Source organism: Verticillium dahliae, genomic scaffold, assembly GCF_000150675.1.
Source record: "Verticillium dahliae VdLs.17 supercont1.1 genomic scaffold, whole genome shotgun sequence".
Lineage (NCBI taxonomy): Eukaryota > Fungi > Ascomycota > Sordariomycetes > Glomerellales > Plectosphaerellaceae > Verticillium > Verticillium dahliae.
Window position 1 is genome coordinate 292,885 of NW_009276921.1, and position 21,423 is coordinate 314,307.

General features: G+C 57.1%; 6 protein-coding genes across 6 annotated transcripts; 1 reads left to right on the forward strand and 5 right to left on the reverse strand.

The window, feature by feature from the left end:
* Positions 1–680: 680 nt before the first annotated feature.
* Positions 681–2,161, reverse strand: VDAG_00084 (uncharacterized protein; the record flags this gene model as incomplete). The annotated part of the gene is made up of 3 exons (XM_009651461.1): positions 1,942–2,161; positions 1,494–1,715; positions 681–1,404 (listed from the first exon to the last, which is right to left on the reverse strand). The coding sequence occupies exons 1-3, from the start codon at positions 2,019–2,021 to the stop codon at positions 681–683; spliced, it is 1,026 nt and encodes a 341-aa protein (XP_009649756.1). The 5' UTR covers positions 2,022–2,161.
* Positions 2,162–2,427: 266 nt separating this feature from the next.
* Positions 2,428–4,872, reverse strand: VDAG_00085 (cytochrome P450 3A2; the record flags this gene model as incomplete). Its single annotated transcript, XM_009651462.1, has 4 exons — positions 2,428–2,596; positions 2,764–4,500; positions 4,570–4,666; positions 4,740–4,872. The coding sequence occupies 4 exons, from the start codon at positions 4,870–4,872 to the stop codon at positions 2,428–2,430; spliced, it is 2,136 nt and encodes a 711-aa protein (XP_009649757.1).
* A 444-nt stretch (positions 4,873–5,316) lies between these two features.
* On the reverse strand, positions 5,317–6,176 carry VDAG_00086 (uncharacterized protein). The gene is made up of 2 exons (XM_009651463.1): positions 5,961–6,176; positions 5,317–5,903 (listed from the first exon to the last, which is right to left on the reverse strand). Exons 1-2 carry the CDS (start codon positions 6,102–6,104, stop codon positions 5,739–5,741), a joined length of 309 nt encoding a protein of 102 aa, XP_009649758.1. The 5' UTR covers positions 6,105–6,176; the 3' UTR covers positions 5,317–5,738.
* Positions 6,177–7,076: 900 nt separating this feature from the next.
* VDAG_00087 (uncharacterized protein) lies at positions 7,077–8,914 on the reverse strand (the record flags this gene model as incomplete). Its single annotated transcript, XM_009651464.1, has 3 exons — positions 7,077–7,593; positions 7,652–8,259; positions 8,330–8,914. The coding sequence occupies 3 exons, from the start codon at positions 8,912–8,914 to the stop codon at positions 7,077–7,079; spliced, it is 1,710 nt and encodes a 569-aa protein (XP_009649759.1).
* Positions 8,915–11,067: 2,153 nt separating this feature from the next.
* On the forward strand, positions 11,068–12,644 carry VDAG_00088 (oxalate decarboxylase oxdD; the record flags this gene model as incomplete). Its single annotated transcript, XM_009651465.1, has 6 exons — positions 11,068–11,215; positions 11,278–11,513; positions 11,573–11,766; positions 11,828–12,176; positions 12,243–12,364; positions 12,452–12,644. The coding sequence occupies 6 exons, from the start codon at positions 11,068–11,070 to the stop codon at positions 12,642–12,644; spliced, it is 1,242 nt and encodes a 413-aa protein (XP_009649760.1).
* A 772-nt stretch (positions 12,645–13,416) lies between these two features.
* On the reverse strand, positions 13,417–15,510 carry VDAG_00089 (glutamine synthetase; the record flags this gene model as incomplete). Its single annotated transcript, XM_009651466.1, has 4 exons — positions 15,351–15,510; positions 15,121–15,243; positions 13,596–14,431; positions 13,417–13,528 (listed from the first exon to the last, which is right to left on the reverse strand). Exons 1-4 carry the CDS (start codon positions 15,351–15,353, stop codon positions 13,417–13,419), a joined length of 1,074 nt encoding a protein of 357 aa, XP_009649761.1. The 5' UTR covers positions 15,354–15,510.
* Positions 15,511–21,423: the final 5,913 nt, after the last annotated feature.

Here is a 21,423-nt window from a genome sequence, read left to right on the forward strand (position 1 = left end):
CCGCGTCCCGACTTCATCATTTTTTCTTCGTGCTTGTGAGGCCGTGTGTGCACCATTCGGAGCCTTTCATCATGGAAATCAAATCAAAATTGCATGCCAGTCGCCCAACCGAAAAGAAAACACTTGGCCGACTGAAATTCACAGACCTCCTTTAGCCTGTCCAATTCTTTCACCCAGTCCTGCCCAGTCCCCCACCCTTTCCAAATGATGAGAACCCTCCCACTCAAGCCCAACACAAGCACCACACATCTTTGCCCATGTACACTATACGCACTAGCAGAACAGAACCGGCCAGATGACCCAAGCACCAATTATCCAGCAAGAAACGAAGAATGAGGAAGCGGAAGAGGAAGAAGAAGAAAAAAAAGCAAATATGAAGAAGAACGAGACAAGGTATCAAACACTCCGAACACTGCGCGCTCCTTCCATAGCATCACAGCTCGTGCGTCCAGACGCCGACAACGCCCATAAACGCCGCTTTCCCACCATGGCGCGCGCTAGCCGTCTCCACCTCATAGCTGTCTCTTCCCGCGAAGGACGCTTGACTAAATCTGTGGACGAGGTACATGTAGAGCGGACGCGTGTGCTTGTCGGGTGCCCGTGCTATTAGTTTATTTTCACCTTTACCAACCTGCCATGCGGGGCTGATGCGGCAGCATTTTGTAAAGGGCTGAGGCGCGTTACTTCCTCAAAACAGCGTCGTACACGCTGACGAGGCCAGTGATGGCAGCGCCTGTCAGCACGCCCTGCCACCCTCCGTAGAGGGCCGAGTTGATGCGGTCGATCGAGTCCGTCTCGACGAGACCGAGCGTCACGCGCTGGCCGAGCACCAGGAACGATGCAAGAGCCTTGATGATGCTGAAAACAAGCGGGTCCACGTTGTAGTCGGGCTCGGCGTTGGCTGCCGAGCGGCCCCGGCGCACCGTCGGCCGGCTAGCGGCGCTCAGGTTGTAAAAGTAGCCAAAGATGGACGGCAGAACCAGCGACGTCGCCGTCCAGGTGAGAACAGGCGACCAGAATGTCGACGTTAGGATTTGGAAAATGTCCGTCACGTACACCGGTTGCGGGTTGTTGCCCAGGGCGGGGAACGATGGGATCGTAAAGGCGTACACGTTGGGCAGCACCTCGCGCTTGAGGCACCAGAGCTCAAACGCCGCAATGGTGAAGATGATGGCAGTCACGGTCGACAGTGACTCGCGCACAGCCAGTGTGCGCTCCGTGATGCCAGACTCCTGGTAGATGGACGAGACGCGCTCGCGCACCGCGACGGTACCGCGATCGACGACCTCGGCCACCTCAGCCGGCGTCGCGGGCAACGGGATGCGGCTGGCAAGGGCGAGAGCGCGGGCCGGGGTGCGCGCGACGAGGGCACTCGCGGGGTCGCTCTCCGCGTCGGGTTCCGAGCTGCGACGCGTTAGGTCGACTGCAGGTGATCATGGTCGGCGCAGAGGCCGAGCGCGAGCTTTGCGAGCTCTACGACTGGTGTTACTTACTCGGGGCTGAGGATCTCAGCAGAGGCCGCTCGCGTCGCGCGGCGCCTGACGACCTTCAGCGCGTCATCCCTGGGCAGGTCTCGCTTGGTGGGCGAGCCGGCTGCCCTGGCGCGGCTATTGTAGTAGGGGGTGAGGCGCGGCTCGGTCGCCCACTTGCCCTCATGCTCGGCGAGGTACTCGTCGAGAGTCACTTCCAAATCGGCCTTCTTCTGTCCTTCGTAGCTGGAGGAGAAACGTGTCAGTCAAGTGCAACTGACGGCCAAAATAACGCGCCTTCGGGGCGGGGGTGGGAGTGGAATGGTCGACAGGGACGCGCGCCGGTCGATATGATATGATGGCGATGCGCCGCGCGCTCCAGCACGCCCAGCACGAAGCGCAGGCTATCAAACGCCCGAGGGCGAGGAACTCTCGTGGTTTCTGCGCGAGGCAGACGGGATGCGAGACGTACCCTTGAAGGTTGACAAGTTCGGCGAGCTCGACGAGATCGCTTTTGCGCTGTCTCGCGAGCCACGCATTCGATGTAGACATGGTGGCCATTGGGCTTCAACGGATGGGTGAAGTTGGGTACCGGATGAGTCGCGTCGCTTCAGCGATTGTGGCTATTGCAAAGATGCCGTTTGATGATATTGCTGGGAGGCCGACGACAAGGTTGTTGATGGGGGATTCTAGCAAACGAGGATGATGTTGTTACTGAAGCTAGACGTGTGGAGGAGGGGGGGTGTCAAGGCGTTCGGGAGCTGGGGTCCTCTCAGTTGCGGGAGTTGTTTATGTTTTCCCTAACGGGGGGGGGGTTCTTGTTTTGGTTGGTGCGGTGAACCCGTGATGGGGGAAGTAATGGGGGATTGCCGGGGATGTGGGCGCCCTGGAAGGCGTGCAGGGGGGGGGGGTCCCACCTACTCCTTCCCGTCCCGTCTGCTGCCACGACGCGGTGCAGTCACCAGACCCAGAGCCATGTTGGTCTTGGTCGCTCCTGTCGCCAATCTGGGACCGGCGCGTCAGGCGCGTTCCTCTGGTCTTCCTTCACTTGGTCAGGAGCCCGGTAGTCCCTTCCATAAGGTATTGATGCCTTGGCATGTACACTCTCTTCGGTATGGGGACCCGCTCTACTTAATATCAAGCACGCCATGGCAATACCTACGCGTAACCTCCTTTGCATTCTATCTACATGTATCTACCTTACCTACCTACCTACCTAGGTAGGTAGTTCCCGACCAAAGGCAGAGACCAAAGGCACATAACTCAGGTCCCGTCATCTACAAAGTTCACAAACCTCTCCTGTCCCCGGGGCACCAACCTGACAGGAACATGCGATCCTGGAGGCAGCTTCACAGTGATCAACGACGCCAGAGTAGTCATCAGCTCCCGGAAGCGTGCCTGTGCCTTGGCATATAGGATCCGCCTTGCCGCCCTGTCCATCCTCTCGACCTCCTCGTCCGTCGCCCACTCGTCCACGGCCAGTTCGACGCTGTACTTCTGGAAGAGAACCGAGATGGCCACCATGACCTCAGCTTGCGCGATTCGCCGCCCGATGCAGCTTCGAGGGCCGTCGCCGAAGGGCGTGTACGCTCCCGGTGCAGGCCTGAACATCTTCTCGCTCGTGTCGGTGAACCGGAAACTGTCGTTGTCTTCGGCAATATTGGCCTGTTGACCTTCGGTCCCGCCCGACTGCACAGACCCGTCACCAGTCCTGAACCAGCGCTCCGGGATGTAGTCGTCCAAGTCGTTCTCCTTGTCCGTGATGCGACTCGGCTGCGTCGGCCACAGATTCGGGTTGCGGTGCGCTGCGAGAGACACCACCAGTATGTGCGCGTTCCCTGGCAGAGCGTGCCTCTGGCCGTTAATGGTCACAATGCCATCCCTCTCAGGGTTGACCCGCTTCGGCAGCTCGCCCGCAGCTGGGATGAGCCGGAGCGTCTCGTTCAGGGATGCTCCGATCATGGATGCGCTCATGGGATTGATGCAATCTTCATATTTCCAGCTCGCCGGGTTACTATCGCGATCAAAAATGTTATCAATGTCTCTCTGCACTGCCCTCTGGGAGGCAGGACGCGCTGCCAGGTGGACGGCAGTGAAGTGCGTCGCGTTCGCTGTCGTCTCATGGCCGGCGATGAACATGATGAAAGCGTTGCCAATAATTTCCGAGTCTGACAGCAGCGGTTCTGGGGCAAGCCTCAGCTGACCCGATGCGGCGCCCCCAGACTGCTTTTCAGTACCACTGCTGGTGACTTTCGTAGGCTCCTCGCGCGCGTACTTGGTGCGGACGAGATGCCCGAGCAGGTCCATCCCCGGATCGCCGTTGTTGAACTTGATGACATCTTCCGTCTTGTTCCGAATCATCTCATCAATGTACTTGTCAAAGTCCTCTCGCGCATCCGCTGCGCGTTTGGTGCATTCGAAGGGCAGGCGTCTTAGGACCCACGGCGGCGCCAGCATCAGCCACATGATGTTCGACATGTTGCCCACAAGGCACTCCGAAAAGCTCGTAGTGTAGCCTTCCGGGACCTCCAGGCTCTCAAACTTGTGCCACTTGGGATCCGCATGTTCGGGCGAGGCCTGTCCCGGCCACAGTATGCGGAGGCCGAAGCCGACGAAGCCAATAACGCCCAGCGCGAAGCGGCACGTATCTCGGTCGACGCTCTCGATGGTGCCTGTGCGCGGCGTGCCGTCTTCGTTCACGGTCCAGTAGCGGATCATGCTCTGGCTCTGCGCAACGGCCTCCTGGAAGATGAGAGCGACATTCTTCTCCGTAAAGGCCGGCGACGTGGCCTTCCTGTGCCGCCGCCATGCCGCTCCCTCGGTTGAAAGAAGGTTATCGCCGTATTGCCGCAGAATGTCGTAGATCTCGAGAAGCTTGTGGAACTTGTCCCGCTGCTGGCTGACTTGATGGATCACCTCGGCGCTGTCGGTGATGATGAGGATCTGAAAGGGCGAGACGAGAGCAAACGTTTCGCCGTGTTTCGCAAACGGATGATGGTGGTACTTGATGGCCCAGTTATCCAGCATGATGCTGCCGCGCCGGGGATTAGCACATGCACACGAGGTTCGGCGGCTGGGAGCTCAGGTTTGGAGCACGTACTCGATCCAGTTCTCCCACCATGCTCGCGGGAGGCGCTTGACGAGTGGTGCCCATATCGGCGAGCTGAACTTGAAGACGAGCGAAAACGGCGAGAAGGCTGAGGTTCTCTTGTTAGCACATGTTCATCCTCCCTCGTCATCAGCCCGCTGCGGGGGGGTGCAATAACTCACGCGCCAGAACCCATGGAAGCCCCGTCTTCTTGACCTCGTAGATGTTGCGTAGCAGTCCCGTGACGATGCGGATGGGCAGGTAGACAAGGTAGAGGCCCAGTGCCCACAGCAGTAACGTCGCCCAATTCTGCATGGTTCTCCTGATTGTCTGGCAAGAGACGACGTGCTTGTGGTTTAAAGAGGCGATGCCCTGACAGATCCGATATTCCGTCTCTACTCCAGTCGAGGCAGAGGAACACGCAGTACGGAAGGGTATTTCTACCTCGTCGAACACGGGCCTAGAATCAATTTATTTTCTACTCTTTCTGTACTCCTTCAAACGAGTGATTCATCTGACGGCATTGTTCTCACCCGCTCGGGTTGGATTGTTCTCGACGTTGTACCCTGTATGCCCCAAGCTACCTAGGTAGCTTTGGAGGCTCTACATCGCAGTGCGGGAAAGCATCTCCACGGTGGGAGTTTGTCACTGCAGATAAAGAATAGGAGGATTACGGGCAACTGCCCTGCCCAGCCCGTGTCTGAATCGTCCGTTTGTGAAGGACCGTGGTGTCATTAACGCCACATACGAGAACAATCAGATCGAAGATATTGTTCCCCCAACCCCCGAAATTCTACTGGTCAGATAGCTTTCCACAATCGATAAAACGAGTCCAAAGACAAGTTTAATACCCAGCGCTCTAGTCCAAACATGAAATCGCCTCAAGGTTCGGCAAAGAAGATGTACCCGTTCTATGCAAGCCAAAGATGAGGCTCCAGTCACTATCGCCTCTAAACGGCTTTTCACTCATCTTCCGACGGCAGCTCGCCCTCGTTCTTGCCATTGAGTCTCTCGACGGCGGCATAAGTGCGCTCCAGTTGCAGATCGTTCCGCAGGTTGGCGCCCACGAGCGTCGCATTGACTGTGGCCCCAACGTAAGTACGAGGTCCGGAGGTCAATTTTGACGTCCCCAAAACGGCGAAAGCTGGGCGCCGCATCGAGTACAACGTCCGATATGGGGTTCAGAAAGTCTTTTTATTGTTCGGGTGAAGAGGGCCGGTCTCCTGCATACGCATTGGGTATAATGGTTCGCTGAGAGGTAAGGGAGGAAATGGATGGTGCAATCTCTGTAGGCTGCCAGCGTGTGCGGACCATAGAAAGTCGAGGCCCCCTCGTACCTTTGTATGCTGATGAGATCAGTAAAAGTATCGACCGCGTCTGCGAAAGGGAAAAAAATCACAAACCTGTATTCCTCCTGGGTCGTGATGTAGTGGGTGTAGCTGTTCGCAGGTTGGCCAAGGATCACCATCGGCTAAGGTCCTCGGCTCTTCCTTGAACAAGACTTCGGTAGCCCCCTTTACGGCCTCTTTCCACCGAAGCCCCGCCATTGTCGTCGCCTCACCTGGACGCAATGTGATGATGAATTGCCCTACCCTGAATGCTTATATATCGACGATATTGGGTGTCCACGCATAGGGTTTCGACACCTCTCCAACATCAAGAAGGATTGGGTTTGGATTTTGGCACATGACTTGTGATGTCTTACTTTCCTCAAATACTGCCAACGGTGGCGACCCGACGCCACGTTCTGTTGGCGGGGAAGCGGCGCATTTGATTTCAGGCTTCAATCACAGCTAAGTATGCAACATCAAGGCGAAGTCTGTGCCGCGAAGCATCTCCAGACTGAACACATGTGATGTTTGCACCGCCAACGGTGGGTGGACAGCTGGGACGCACGAGGACAACGGCGAGACATGGGCATATATGTGTAAGTCCTAGAATCGGAAGCGGCAGGCGCCAATGACGTCGACCACACCAGGCGTGCCTGCCCTAGCAAAACGGCCAGGCAGGAACGAACCTAACAGCAGTCATTCCCTGGAGATACTTGAGCCAGGCAAAAGAGAAGGAGTGATGGGTCAACATGGAACCGAGCGGTCACCGGAAAGACTTGATAAGATGATACGACCTCGACTTGTGTATAGACTGGCTAAAAACGAATGTGCTTCAATCAGGATAGATACAATGAATCCATATCCGACACCCGACATCCAACCTCTTGCCTTCTGTTCATCCATCTTTGAGCTTCATCATCTCATGCGCAAACGACTGCTCGCTCCCCACTTTTCCTCTCAGTCTTGTATCTTGTGGAAAAGTGATAAAGAAGAAAAAAAACTCCAAGCCTACAAAAAACATGTAGAAGATATAAGTATTAGTTGAAGAGAATGTCAATGATATGTCCCGGGCACCTGTGTAGTCAAATTGACGCCGTCATCCCCCAATCTATTTATTCGCAGACTCGGATGCGGAGGCCCATCCCATGAGCGAGCGTGGGCTGGTGCTTGCATGCCTTGCCAGGCCGCTTAGTAGTACTTGGGGTTCTCGGGGTCAGTGAGATCGTAGATGACCGACGAGTGAGGGCGGGCACCACCACGGTCGCGGGTGAAGATGCTCTCAAAGTCGACGGTGCGGTTGAAGCTGAGGCTGCCATCGTAGTTGATGTCGATCCAGTGAGCCTTGTAGTCACCGGGGGTGTTGACGATGGAGATGTCGCCGCCCTGGACGAAGTAGCCAGTGACGAGCAGGTTCTTCTTGTCGGGGCTGATCTTGACATAGTGGGGGCCGATGATGGGCTGGGTCTCCTCGGGGTCATCAAGGCGCTTGACGTTGGTGAGGTCAGAAATGTCAAGAGCAGCGACGTGGTTGCCAAGAGTGATGGTGAAGTAGGCGAAGCGGCCGTCGTCAGAAATGTCAGAGTAGATGGCGAGAGAGTCGACAGCCTTGGGGCCGAGAGAGTAGAGAAGCTCGGCGACACCCTGGTTGCCGTTGGCGTCCTTGCGGAAGGGGTAGATGATCCAGACCTCACCAGGGCCGACGGCGCTGCGATGATTAGTTAGCATGATGCAGGACCGTCCAGAGCGCGAGGGGGTAGACTTACGTGGCAATGGCGGCGCTCTCCTCGTTGCCGGGGATGAACTTGACGTCCTGAATACCGGCGCCGTTGGGGATGGTGATGGTCGAGATGATGGTCCTGTCCTCGAGGTTCCAGAGCCTGAGAGTCGAAGCCTTCTGGATGCCGAGAGTGGGCTTGAGAATGCTGAGAGGCACAACAAAGTCCGAAGTCAGGATGATCTTCTTCTCAAAGTCGATGCTGAGGCCGTGGGGGTTGAACTGCTCGCCGAGAATGTTGAGGGTGCCCTGAACATCTTCGGGCCACTCGTGGATGATGTTACCAGCGGCGTCCGTCTCGACGAGGCGGCCGGGCGAGGTGCCGACGGCGCTACCCATGTAAGTGATGAAGAAGCCACCCTCGGGCTTGGCGCGGATCTCGTCGACAATCGAGCTCAGCAGAGCGCGGTTGCTGTGCGAGAACTTGGGGTTGTAGGGATCCGACACATCAAAGTAGAAAGCAGTGTCCTGCGTCTTGAGGAGACTGAGGAGACCGCCACCGATGAGGGTCTTGCCGTCGGCAGAGGGACCCAGGTGGTGAGGGGAGTTGCCACTGCTAGGAACATCAGTGAGGGTGATGATCTCACCAAAGGTATCCTAGAAAAGTCATGTCAGCAGGGTGATTCGATCATTCGCAGATTGTTGTGGAGATGGAAGAGAAACTCACATCATCAAGACTCATGGTGATGAGGAAATCCTTGTGCTTGTTGTCACCCGCACCGGTCCAGAAGTAACCGATCTTCTTGGGCTTGATGTTGGAGCCAGTGAAAGGCGGGCTATCAAGGGGAGGAGTCGGAAGCTGCAGAACCGGCAGAGGAATGGCATTGTCGGCCAGGGGCTCCGTGACACCGGGGATGGCGGGGATCAGAGGAGGCAGGCTGATCTGGCGCTTGGGAAGGACGCTGCCCAGAGGGTTGGCACCACCGACAGGGTTGACACCACCGAGAGGGCTGGCACCGCCACCGAGAGGGCTGGGACCGGCGAGAGGAAGACCACCGCCACCAAGAGGAAGGCCAGCGCCGCCGACGACCGGGAGGTCGGGGATCGGGAGTCCTTTGAGACCCGGAACGGGAAGGTCACGGGGAGAGGCCTTGGGACCACCGAGGAGCTCTCCAACCTTTGCAAGGCCGGGAACAACCAGGAGATCAGGAAGCGGCGACTGTCGCTTCTCAGCACCGGGGCTGTTGACAGGGCTGGCTGAGGCGGCTAGGAGATAGCCAGCCAAAGCGGCGAGGGCGGTCTTGGAAATCATGTTGAAGGATGCTCAGGAATGAAGGTCGATGACGAGGATGAGGATGAGGGTGAATGAGTGACTGAGTTGTGAGATGAAGAACAAAATCGATTCTGGTCGAGATAATCGTGCGGTCTTATAGATCTTTGATCTCAGGCAAACCGCCGTTGCAGTACCCAGATGCCTTCGACTCAGAGACTTCTTTTGCTGATCCATTAGTGTGAATGGCATCATCCTCAACTCCATGCTCACCATATCGTGTCTTTCGCAGGTCACGCCTCCTCTGATTCACCATCTCGACTGGCCATGGAGCCGTTCGACGACCTGAATGGCAGTATCAACAGCTCTAGCCGGCCGGCGGTGATCGAGTCGGCGACCTCGCCCCATGACGCCGGGACTAACAGCGCCGAAGATCCCCCAGATGTCGCCATAGTGTGGAAATGACGATGAACACTGGCCCTTTACAGCTCAATGAGGTTAACGGCAACCCGCCAAGTCGATTTGAAGTTCCGAATAGGGGTGTCCATCGTGAGGCTGACCCAAGGCTGGGCGCCTAAATGGATGTGATCGGCATCGGACTGGAGAAGATCCTATGCGAGCTGTCGATAGTCAGACATTATGCTGCAGTAGCAAAGGGATCAGACATGTCGAGCCACCTCTATTTGTCTGTCGCCGGCAGAGTCAAGTGCCGGCGGGGACGAACACAGGCCCAAGAGCGGCAGGGGCGGCCAGATCATGGGGGTCCGTCTGCTGATTATTCCACTTGGGACGAATCAGGAGAGTGATGACAACCGTTGACCTCACGGAGGGGTCAAGTGCCGGGAGGTCAAGTGCGGGAAGAATGCTCATAGCGTTGCTCATCGCCAGCATTAGTCTTTCATGGCGTCGTGACTGTTCCACTGGCCCCGCGGCCCAACGTACGTGAAATGCACGTCAGGGCAGAGGCTATCACAAATCTTGCGCTCTACCGGTGTGATCAACCCTCGCCGTGGCCGGTAAGTGACTGGATGTTGGGAAGACAAACAGTCATGGGACTGAGAAACCTCCCACGTTGATCCACGGCGAAACCCCCATTCGACGACGATCTGCCTGTCAGTCCACGTTCTGGTCAGCTCAGGTCATGCTCTCAAATGTTGTGTGTTGGCTCATTTCGTTGAGACAAGCGCTCATGCGCCATGCTCAAAATCCCATGATGCCATCAGGACGTAATCCCCATGAGTGCGGTTCGAAGAAGCAACTGGCAGTGCCCCTGACTGTTCCTGAAATAAGACTCAAACAGCAGAGAGGTTAAATACAGAGGCCAATCAGATGAAACGAAAAACGAACAGTCATCCGGTGTCATGGGAATGGTCATGGAACATGCCGATGCCCCTCTCCCCTGTCCACTCTGGGGTGTAAGTTGCGGTGCGAGATCCTGCGCACCCAACACCAGCATGAGGTGTCATCACCACTGAGATCAATGCGCACGACGCCACAATCCATTCAATTGCCGTGCCAAGAGTAAACGGCTTGCAGATATTCCCGGCTGGGCGACCTGAAAGTTTGCCCTGCTGTCGATGTCAAGGGTACATGTAGATGCGCATGGTGAAATCTTGCAAAGATCGGCCGGCATAGCACGGCACGGACGAGCTAAACCCCACGCGCCACGATGTCGTTATTTTCGGGCCCGATGTCGAATGCGGCCCTGGCGTCCTCCAGGCCTTTTTGAACCGCAAAATCACAACAGCCACCCGATTCGGGCTGCATACTTGCTTTTTGAATAAGTCATCTCAATAAGCCCCAGGGTCTGCGTCAACGTTCGCTGTGAGACAGCATAATCAATAGTTGGTTTGGTGTTACAATACGGCCGACAGGCTGTGATGTCGCCATCGTCCGCCAGTCAGACCAGCAGCTGGATGGGCGATCGTCATATGCCTCAACGCCGTCTTGTTGCTCTTGGTTGGGAGTGACGTTGGGCGTGGTCGTGACGGCTCGACTGAGTTTATTCGGCGACTGCGCATGGCGACATTGAGCCTTTCGCGGTGTAAGTCATGATGATCGATTGCGTCTGCTCGAGTGACACACACCATGCTATAAAGACATTGCCTTGACCGCCCCGCAAGGGAGAGAAGCCTCCTGTTCGTCAGGCCATTCCTTCCTGCAGATATTGCCCACGCTTTCGTTTCCCGCCCATCATGAAGCTGTCTACTTCGCTCGTTGGCCTTCTCGGCCTCTGCGCCGGTGTCAGTGCCGTTCCGCAGAACGTCAAGCGCAGTGACGATGGTGCCCAGTTCGACGTTGGCCAGCCCATCTCTGCCGATGGCAAAGGAGGCCCTATTCTTGGTGAGCACATCCGCACCTCTGCCCTGTCTCGCCCCTTCGTTGCCGACTGACAGCCAGAGTAGGAGGTACGAACAACCAGGTTGACATTGATAACCCAAGCAACCTTGGCCAGGAGTCTACCGACGCCGGCACGGTTCCAAACCTGAAGTGGAGGTTCTCCGACTCCAAGACCAAGCTTCTCAAGGGTGGTTGGGTCCGTACTCAGGTCATCCAAGACCTCCCGCAGAGCCACGACATTGCGGCGGCCCAGCAGCACCTTGAGAAGGGCGCCATCCGCGAGCTTCACTGGCACCGTGTCGTAAGTCTTCCCGAAGTGGCCCCTCTTCCCCGCCATCCCAACGCTGATGTCTTTTGCAGGCCGAGTGGGGTTTCGTCTACAACGGCTCCGTTCTCGTTTCTGCCGTCGACGAGAATGGCAAGTTTGTCAACGAGAAGCTCGAGTACGGCGACATCTGGTACTTCCCCAAGGGCGCCGCCCACACCGTCCAGGGTCTCGACGACCACAACGAGTTCCTTCTCGTCTTTGACGAGGCTGATTTCGAGAAAGTCGGGTACGTCTCATCTGGCGCCGACCCCAAAAGCAGGGCGAGACCAGTATTAACATTGTGACAGAACAACCTTCAACATTGTCGACTGGCTGAACCACACCCCCCGCGACATCATCGCCAAGAACTTTGGTGTCGACCCCAAGGTCTTTGACGAACTCCCTGAGAAGCACCCCTACATCAACCCCGCCGACGTGGCCACCAAGAACGTCACCGGCACGGGCCCCGAGGACTACCTCTCGGGCAACAGCTCCTTCATCTACCGCACCTTCCAGCACCCCTCGGAGTCTGTGCCCGGCAACGGCGGCGAGTTCTGGAAGATCGACTCGACCAACTTCCCCGCCAGCGAGACCATTGCCGCCACCTTTGTGACTCTCAAGCCCGGCGGCCTGCGCGAGCTCCACTGGCACCCCAACGTATGACAGCATCCACCATCCCCCGCGTCTGGCAGGACCACGTTGGCTGACAGACAACACACGTAGGCTGAGGAGTGGCTGTACTTCCACAAGGGCACCGCTCGTGCCACCGTCTTCATTGGCAACGGCAACGCCCGCACCTTTGACTTCAGCTCTGGTGACACGGCTGCCTTCCCCGACAACTCTGGGTGCGTTGTGCCTCTCCCCGTCGCGGCTGTCGCACGGGCCGCTGGTTATGAACGAAAGAAAGAAATAAAAAGCTAACAGAAAACCAGCCACTACATCGAGAACACGTCCGAGACGGAAGACCTGGTCTGGATCGAGATCTATAAATCGGACCGCGTCGCCGATATTCCCCTGACGCAGTGGCTCGCCCTGACACCCCCCGAGGTGGCTGCGCAGACGCTCAAGGTGCCCGTCGAGTTCATCGAGTCTCTCAAGAAGGAGAAGCAGCTCCTCATCGAGTAAAATGGCGCCCAACGGAGGGAAGAAGGTTGGAACATCCCTGGCCAGACTCCTAGCGGTGTGTACACAGCCCTCCTGCAGGCGCCATCGTTACGCCTAGGCCGCCTGGCTCCTGTACATTTGATCGTCTCCCATCATCGTGTCCCGGTGCCGTTGCGAATCGGGCTCATGAGTTGTTATTGTGTAATATCTAATATATGAGGACCTGTTTTGCTGTCCAACCTCTTGGTTGATGCCTCGTCGTCTGTGTGTGTTAAGGTGTATGGTGAAGTAGAGATTTCGTTCGAGAAAACGGTACCTTCAACTTCTTCTGTGGTTGAGCGTAAGATGTGTCGGTAGTCGAGGTCGATGAAGGTGAAGTTGATCATGGCCTCGATCCGTCTCGTTCCTGCCTCTCAGGGAAACGAGGCAGGTGCTCACGTGACATGTATCAATGCGGAGAATGCGGAGGTAGTGCGGGGTCGAGCGCGATCGATGAGCCCCACCAGGTTTGACGCACACACGGGCTGTCGGCAGTCACCCCACGCTCATCCTTCACAGCAAAATTCACGTCTGCTCTCACCACATGCCCATCACACACACACACACGAGCTCATGCATGAAAGCCAAGACATGTTCCTTGAAAATGCTTCAATTCTCATGACCCAATTCATGAGTGACCAAGACCGAAATCTATATGTAACACGCTGCAAGCAAGTAACCCGCATCGCAATCTCTTTTGCCATGCTCCCATAGTAACCGTTGGGTATCCCATTCACACCGACCCTTCGCATCTTTAGTTGACGGAGCCGTAAATGGTCTCCATCATGATGCCCGTAATCCTGTAGGGGTCGGCGTTGGACGCCGGCCTCCTGTCCTCGAAGTAGCCGAAGCCCTTGGCGGCACATCTGGGGGGACGAGTTAGCGCTGTGGTCATGAGGAATGGAGGATGAGGGGGGGTGGGTGATGACGTACTCCCTGGGAATGCGGATGGAGGCGCCACGAGTGGCGACACCATAGGAGAACTGGTCGATGGAGCCAGTCTCGTGCCTGCCGGTCAGGCGCTTCTCGTTGCCCTCACCGTAGACGGCAATGTGCTCGAGGTGACGGCCCTCAAGCTTCTTGATGGCGGCCTCAATGTGCTTCATGCCGCCCTCAACACGCATCTCCTTGCTGGAGAAGTTGCTGTGCAGACCGGCACCGTTCCAGTCACCGGGGATGGGCTTGGGCTCGACCGAGACCTTGGCGCCAAACTCCTCGGCAATGCGGGCGAGGAGGAAACGAGCGAGCCAGAGCTGGTCACCCATCTCAATGCCGTTGCAAGGACCGACCTGGAACTCCCACTGGGCGGGCATGACCTCGGCGTTGGTGCCCGAGATCTTGACGCCGGCGTAGAGGCAGGCCTTGTAGTGGGCGTCGACAATGTCGCGCTGAACGACCTTGCCGGCACCAACACCGCAGTAGTAGGGGCCCTGGGGAGCGGGGAAACCGTTCGAGGGCCAGCCGAAGGGACGGTTGCTGAGGTCGAGGAGGGTGTACTCCTGCTCGAGACCGAACCAGGGCTCGTGTTCGGCGTGAGCCTCCATCAGCTTGGCGCACTCATGGCGGTAGTTGAACTTGTTGGGGGTGCCGTCGGCGTTCCAGCACTCGGCCAGGACGAGGATGTTGGGGGAGCCACGGAAGGGGTCGGCGAAGACGGCAACGGGCTTCAGGTAAACGTCCGAGTTGTCGCCGGGCGCCTGGCCTGTGGAAGAGCCGTCGAAGTTCCAGGTGGGAAGATCGTCAACAGCGTACTCCTTCTCGGCAAGTGTCTGAAGTCTTGATTAGCGGCAAGGTTCGTCACGGGTATGATGATGAAGACGCATCGTGTGACGAGAGGGGCAAAAGGGCATGAGATGCAATGTCGTCAATCCATCGATCGCGGCCAGCTTGGCGTTCCGATCTGACATCATCCCCCCCATGGCCGAGGCAACTGAAGGAGCCGACTCGGAAAGTGTGTGGTTCGTTGAGGTCGCTGGAGTAACCCCTCCAGCCGGCGGCGGATCCAGCGCCCTGCTTCGCCCGGCCACGGGGGGACCGTCATTGGGTCGGTGGACGCCTAGAGAGGCTTTGGTTCCTGATGTGGAGTCTTTCTTCGCCTCTGGCTTCAGAGGGTTGTAGGGGAGTGGTAGAGGGGGAGGGGGAGGAGGGGCACCCTAAGACGACTCATGCGACGCCCCACACACTCTTGCACTCCGCCGCCACAGCCAGAAGCAGAGCCGGACCAGGCGAGGCCCAGGGGCCCAGAAGCCCCAGAAGCCCCGAACCGACCGCTTGCAGCCGGGCCGCCGTGCCCCCGAGTTTTCGCTCCTGTGCCAATGCGCTTTTCGGCGCTGCAACAGACGCATCAACTCGGACAGGGAGAGGGATGCATGTGCAATGAATACATCCAGGCGTGTGTTTTGTGTGCAAGTTTCGTTCATGTGTATAGATCGGGGCGTGGAAGGAAGTGTCGACTCACCCTCGCCTTGGAACGGGTCTCGCCATCAGCGTCGATCCAGATGTACTCGGCAATGATGGAACCCTTCTGGTCGAGCCTGAGATACTTCATCAGGTTGTCCGTCCTTGAAATCTGAGCTTCGGCCTGTTGGTAGAAAAAAGAATCAGCATGCTGTTCAACATGGTAGTGTGCCCGTCGAGGAGGCGCCCCTGAAAGAGCCGTCATGTCGTGGGGCAGCAGCAAGAACTCACCATATTTGCGGTGTTTGTGTGGGTAGTGGGGGAGACGAGTTGGAAGGAACGGGTTGCTGGTGTCCGGTAAGAACAGAGAGGTTTGTGTGTATAGCAAGTCTGTGTGGTTTGACCGACGTCAGAAATGGTAGAAGATTGAGGGTGTAGAATGAGGAATCGTAAAGAAAAGGCGATAAGGAAGCACTGGGGACCCGAGTTGGTTTTATGTTTCCATCTTTTCTAGCAGCCCGTTGTCGGCTGGGCGCACCAGAAGCAGAGCGCACAAGGCACCGCAGCAGCACACCTGAGGGACGCCGGCGCGCGCGAGGCAGGGTACATTGTCAGGTACCTACCTAAAGCCCCAAGCCGCCGCCGCTCGCTGGGGCCTACCGACACCCCATCCCAACTATCGCAAGCGGTGGGGTGGGAGGGGTGGTGGGGTGCCCGACTTATCCCGGCCACCTCAGTGGGCAGCCACCCCCCGGCCTGGGGCCTTGGTGGGGGCTTGGTACCAGCTCATGTCCATCCCAGACAACGCCCAGCACAAGCGTGGCCTGCGTGTGAGTGACCGTGAGTGACTTGCCGCTGGTCTGGTCTCTGCGATGACTCCTAATCTTCCCCCTTGGATAGGTACCTGGGTGCCCGTCAATGTACCTCCCAGCCAGGTACCTCTCTCTCTCTCTCTCCTTCTTGTTCCGTCCGGGCATCGTGATGCCAGGATACCCCAAGACTAATGACTTCAACCGGCTGTCCCAAAAAGGCCAATGTTGGGGGAAGAAACGTTGTTCATTCCTCTACCCCCTCCCTGCAGTTTTTCACCGTGTCGACCGGCCCGACCTCCACAGCCCATCATGACGACTATGCGCAGTACCCGTGTGTGTGTTCGAGGCGCTGACCGACCGCTCGTGAGACCAGATACTTGTTACGTGAGAGCTGTCCCAACACGAAAGTCAGCGTTCTATCCTTGGAAACGCGCCAGCGCCGTCCGTCCGGTGGCTGTGGCACCTGGGGCCCGGGCTTTACGACACATACAAGCCCGCCAGAATAAAAGGGAGCCTGGTCTGAGTCTGCTCTGAGCTCTCTCTGGCTGGGAACTCTGCCTTGATGTCTTGAGGGGGTCCAGACTTTCCATTGCCGTCTCCCATTGGAGCGCTCACCGAGCTGACCAGCGGCTGACCGATGGCCAAAACTCATTGCATCTCGCTCGCTGGTCGCGGCGATTGGGAGCAACGCAACGATACCAGAGGCACTGACAATGACAATGAGCGCCCGCCACCACGCCGTGTCTTGTCCTGCCGCCCACGAGTTCATCCACATGGCCCCCCCCGTGTACCAGCTCAGCCGCCCCAAGCTCAACCTCCGATTCCCTTCCTTCCCCAGATTGCTGGTGCACCCTGTCGATAATTAGCTCGCTGGTGTGGTCGCCAGTCAGCTCATCAGTATTATCAACCGCAATCCAAGCCCTGGCCCTGCCCGCGCTCTTGCCCCCCCCCCCCTCCCGAAAGCCACACCCCCGTCTCCTCGAAGGAAGGAAGGACGACGACCTGATATCCTCTTGGATCCAGCAGATCGGCCCTCGCAACACCCTGTAGATTGGCCGACGCCTGCCCGTGCGCCCATCGGGCTCGTTGGCGGGGCGCCGCGATATCAGACAAAGCCGGATTGGGGGGGTCGTGTCCAGGCCGCGTCTCTTGTTGCTTTTTGGCTGCGCTCTGCCACATGCCACCGAGTCGAGACCTTGAAAAGCACGCACTAAGACTTGCCTGTTCCTTTGACGTTCCTTATGGGCACTGCAGGCTGGCCCTCAGCCAGAGCCAAACCGGACGTTGAGCATCTTACAGGCTATTTACTGCCTCCTCAGCCGCGCGAGGATTCTCACGCAAAGTGAAACTCGTGCATGGTGGGGGCCCTCCTATCAGAAGCCAAACGGCGAGGGGCAAGTTGGTGGGGTGAAAGTACCGACTTGCCGACCCAGCCCTCCACATCAGTCGCCGCCGGAATCGCACCTCCTTTGCCCTCGGTGTTTTCTGCGCGAAGGTGGCACCCCCTTCCTGTCCGCTTCGCCGGCCGCCGGCCCCCTTTACCCAGTCGCGACAATTCACCCGAGACCTTTTCAGTCGAGCGAGAGTCGTTCCGATCGGATGGACAATCTCCAGTGGCCTGGGGTACAGCGGGTTGATGAAAGAGAGAAATGGCCAATGTCAGTCGTCGTGTTCGTCAGCACATTACTGTTCTTCTACTTTGCTTTTCCTCCGTGACATAGCCCGAGATGGATTCAATGCTGGTGAGCTGGCCAACTGGACGCCTTTTTCTGGAAAACCCTTCGGGAGTGGCCCAGTTATCAATAGTAACTTGTCCGCCAGCCTGGCGAGCACCACCGTGAGCGCGTCGCTGGGGGGAGCATCCTGCTGCATTCCTGGGATCCAAAGCATCAAGACACGCTTGCGGCGGTGTGCTCGAGGCGCAACGGCACAGGTAAAGAGACACGGCAACTTGGGTACCTGCGTCAGAAGTAGTCGAAGTACCGTCAGAAGCAACAGAGCCCAATGAACCGAGTCGCATTAACGACATGTACCCCAGTACGTACCCCAAGGGTCCCGACTCAACGCAAAACACACCCCTTGGGATATTTTACTCGATTCCATCGTCAATCCGTCAGTCCCCGTACTCCGTTGCCGCTCTGAGTAAGCAGTGAAGTAAAACTTTGATGATTCCATTATCACACATCGTCAATCGAAGATGTTACGGCAGCAGTACGGCCAGGACCCGCCAGGGGGCTATCTGGCAACTGGGAAAAGCCGTCGAGGAATGGTGCGCCGTGGGCCCTCACTGGCGCTGCTGGCGCATCCGTCATGCAGGGTCTTATCATCGGTCGCTGATTGGTGGCCCTTGACGTGCAGCATAATTGAATCTTCTCAAGCCTCACACTGCATCCTGTCCGACTGGTCGTGCCTTCAAGAAACATTAATCGCGCAGGCATCCCGGAAAAGATGTTGAATGAGAAATTCCCCGGTCGTTTCTTGTCGATTGTCGTGCCGTACATACTTCCATACAACATCTCGTTGCTTTCAGGCGGGCCGCTGCCTGCCACACTTGCTCTTCAGTCTGAGCAGGCCGAATGTCGCGTGCGCGCAAAGCCCGGCTCCAGCAGGTATCGACAGGTCTCGATTGCGATGGCTCTGGGATCGACTGGCGGGATGCGACGCATGACGGTTGCTAAGCGACAGACGAGTTGGCAGAGTGGCAGGCCGACAGGCTGATCTCTTGAGACCAAGCTGATGACGATGGTGCCCAGGACCGGAGATTCCTTGGGCTCGCATGTCGCCTTCTCCGACTGTCAAGCGACATGACACAACCGCGCGCCGCCGGCCGAACGCGCCCTTGCGCCCTCCTCGACAAGCCCGCAGACGGAACCCTGGTTTGCCGTCCTGCCTCGCAAAAGGCTTCGACAGGAATTCGAGAACGATACACGAGAGCTTGGGGCCCAAGAGGCCTGAGAGGCCCACGAGAACTGGCCGGTAACGTCGCTGAGTGGCTGGTGGTGACAAAGAGATATTCCCTCATTGGTCGGGAGCCGAACACCGGCCCTCTGCCCTCGGCAGTGTGCAACGAGCCCTCGAGGCCTTGTAGACCCTTTCGACAAGGCCTCTACAGCCCATGACGTCTGCCTCGCTCAAACAGGACAGCTGCGGCGATGTGACAACATGGCACATGCGTAGGCTGCCTCGCGTCTGTCGAACTGGCTTCGAGGGTCATTTTGGGACCGACTGAGCAAGACTGAATGTTATTCGCGCGGTGACATCGTGACGTCGCGGACGGCAAGTGTCGGTCCTTGCGGTCCATGTACTGATTGCGGTATGGGCCGTCGGCCAAACGGCGGTGGAGACATTGTTGTCCTGTCACTCGTCAGGCGGTCGACATGTGAGGTACCACACACACACACACGGTGGAGCACTACAACCCAAGTCCTTGAGTTGTGTTTTGTTCGGCAGAGGCACCAGTGTCGCCGACCTGCCCCTCGAAAATGAGCCAAGACATTGTTGAAGTTTGTCTTGACGCTCGGAGGACGTCGCCCTGATCGACGCGAAGCCGACGGTTGTGCTTCATGCGTTGGCTGCCTGTTGTTCGCGGAAGGAAGGTCCAGCAAGGAAGGTACTGCCAACGTCATCTCAGCAGTACCTGCTCGAGGTCGCATTGGTCGGCGCATTGGACACCGCTTGTTGCGGCTCACCGGTCGCCCTTCGAAGAAGGCGCATTCGAAGAAGGCGCAGCTTGCGCTGATTGATTCAAGTCATGCGTGCGCATGCAGTTTGGGAAGGAAGACTCGGCCTGCCTGCTCGATTCTCTGAGCAAGTGCGAGTGAGTCAACTCGTACCAGCGGTGAGGCAGAGGATGGATGTCAGTTGTATTGAGAGTCGTAGCAAATCCAATCATAACTTCGTCTCCTCATCTGGTGACATATCGCGATATCCAACGCCAGTGCGCTGCCCTTCTTCCTCCGTGAGAAAACAAGTTTCGAGCCGTATCAACACGAGATTCTCTCAGTCTCATGAATTGGGCCGAAGGAGCCCTGCAGCGGCACACGCGCGGCAGAGGACGCAAGGCAGATGTCGTCAAGCAGAAACAGTTTTTCGCAAAGGCACGATCAGCCGTTCCACTCCCTGATATCGACATACCATCATTCCCAGGGGAGCTACAACCACAGCGGGTTTTCGACACCGCGTACGCGACCCCGGTAATACACAACAGATATACCGCGCCCCAAGGTACCCGTTCCCTGAGCCGCAGGCAGCGAGAGCAAGATTTCGATGCTAGACGTCGCCGACTGTTGAAGACAAAAGACTGGGCTGGTATCGCAAATCAGAAACCTTTCATTGTTCAAGCTGCTCTCCAGTGTCGTTCCACCGAGCCGCAGAAATAGGGATTTGGAGGCAACAGCGATCGCACATACGAGCACTTCTCGCATACACGGCATACTGTGCACAAGCGTCAACGTGATCACTCAGATCCGCGGCCGCGGGATATCCGAATCAGGATTGGCAGTCAGGATGTTCGACACAGCGATTCTCGTGCGAGCCGTACGGTGGCAAGCTCTTCCACGAAGCAGACTTGCAGCACGGCTCAGATAAAGTCTAATCATCGTGGCAACAAACACCTCCCATCCCCGTACTTTCAAGGTGAAGCGGGAACGCAGCCAGGAAAGAGGCGATCTGCATCGCGAATTCCAACTGACCATTATAAACTGAAACTCACCTCTACTTCCCTTCAAAGAAAGAGATCCGAACATAGCCCAGTCAAATCTGTCAGCACGGCCAACAGTTCGAGTCAATATGCCATGCAATACAGTGTCAGGCATCAGAGCCATCAAAATCAACCTCTTCATGCGCAGTCTTTACCGGCGTATGTCCACCATCCCGTTCCTAGGCGTGTAGCCAAGCTAGACCTGATCCATGAGTCACTGTCTTTGAGTACCAAGGCTTCTTTCAGTGATATTGCCCAAGTTGGTAGCAGTCCGATGTTGTCTGGAGTGCCGTCTGATTGCAGCCACGGGGAGGGATGGCGTTCATTTGCGACTTCTCCTTCACCTGGCACACCTGAAGTGGTGAGAATAAGTTCACCGAACGTCAGCCCACCGGACGTTGCAGTCAGTCCTGGATCCAGCTCTGTCGAGACCCAGGGCGAGATGGTATATGGTCCTAGATTCGACTATCCACCTATGAGCACCTCCCCAGTGGCCGAATCCGCAGCATATATCAGAGTCTCCACATCGGCAGGTAATGTACAAGGCGCTACCCAGTCAGCTTGTATCTCGCCGCACGCTCAGCTGTGTGCTCAGGCGATGGCTGCTCCTCTGAGCAGTCACGACAGTCACAACGTTGTCGAGTCGTCACAGACAAATGTCCACGCGAATGACACTCCTCACGAACCTGTGCAGACGAACATGAGCGAAACGATCAATTGCCTGGCTGCTGTTGACATTGAAGAAGAGAACATCACGGATAGTCAGTACTCCAAAAGGCAGCAAGAGACTGTACATTGCGAGAATGATTCGTGGCCCAAGTTTCTTGATATCAGTGATGGAAGTGGGGATACC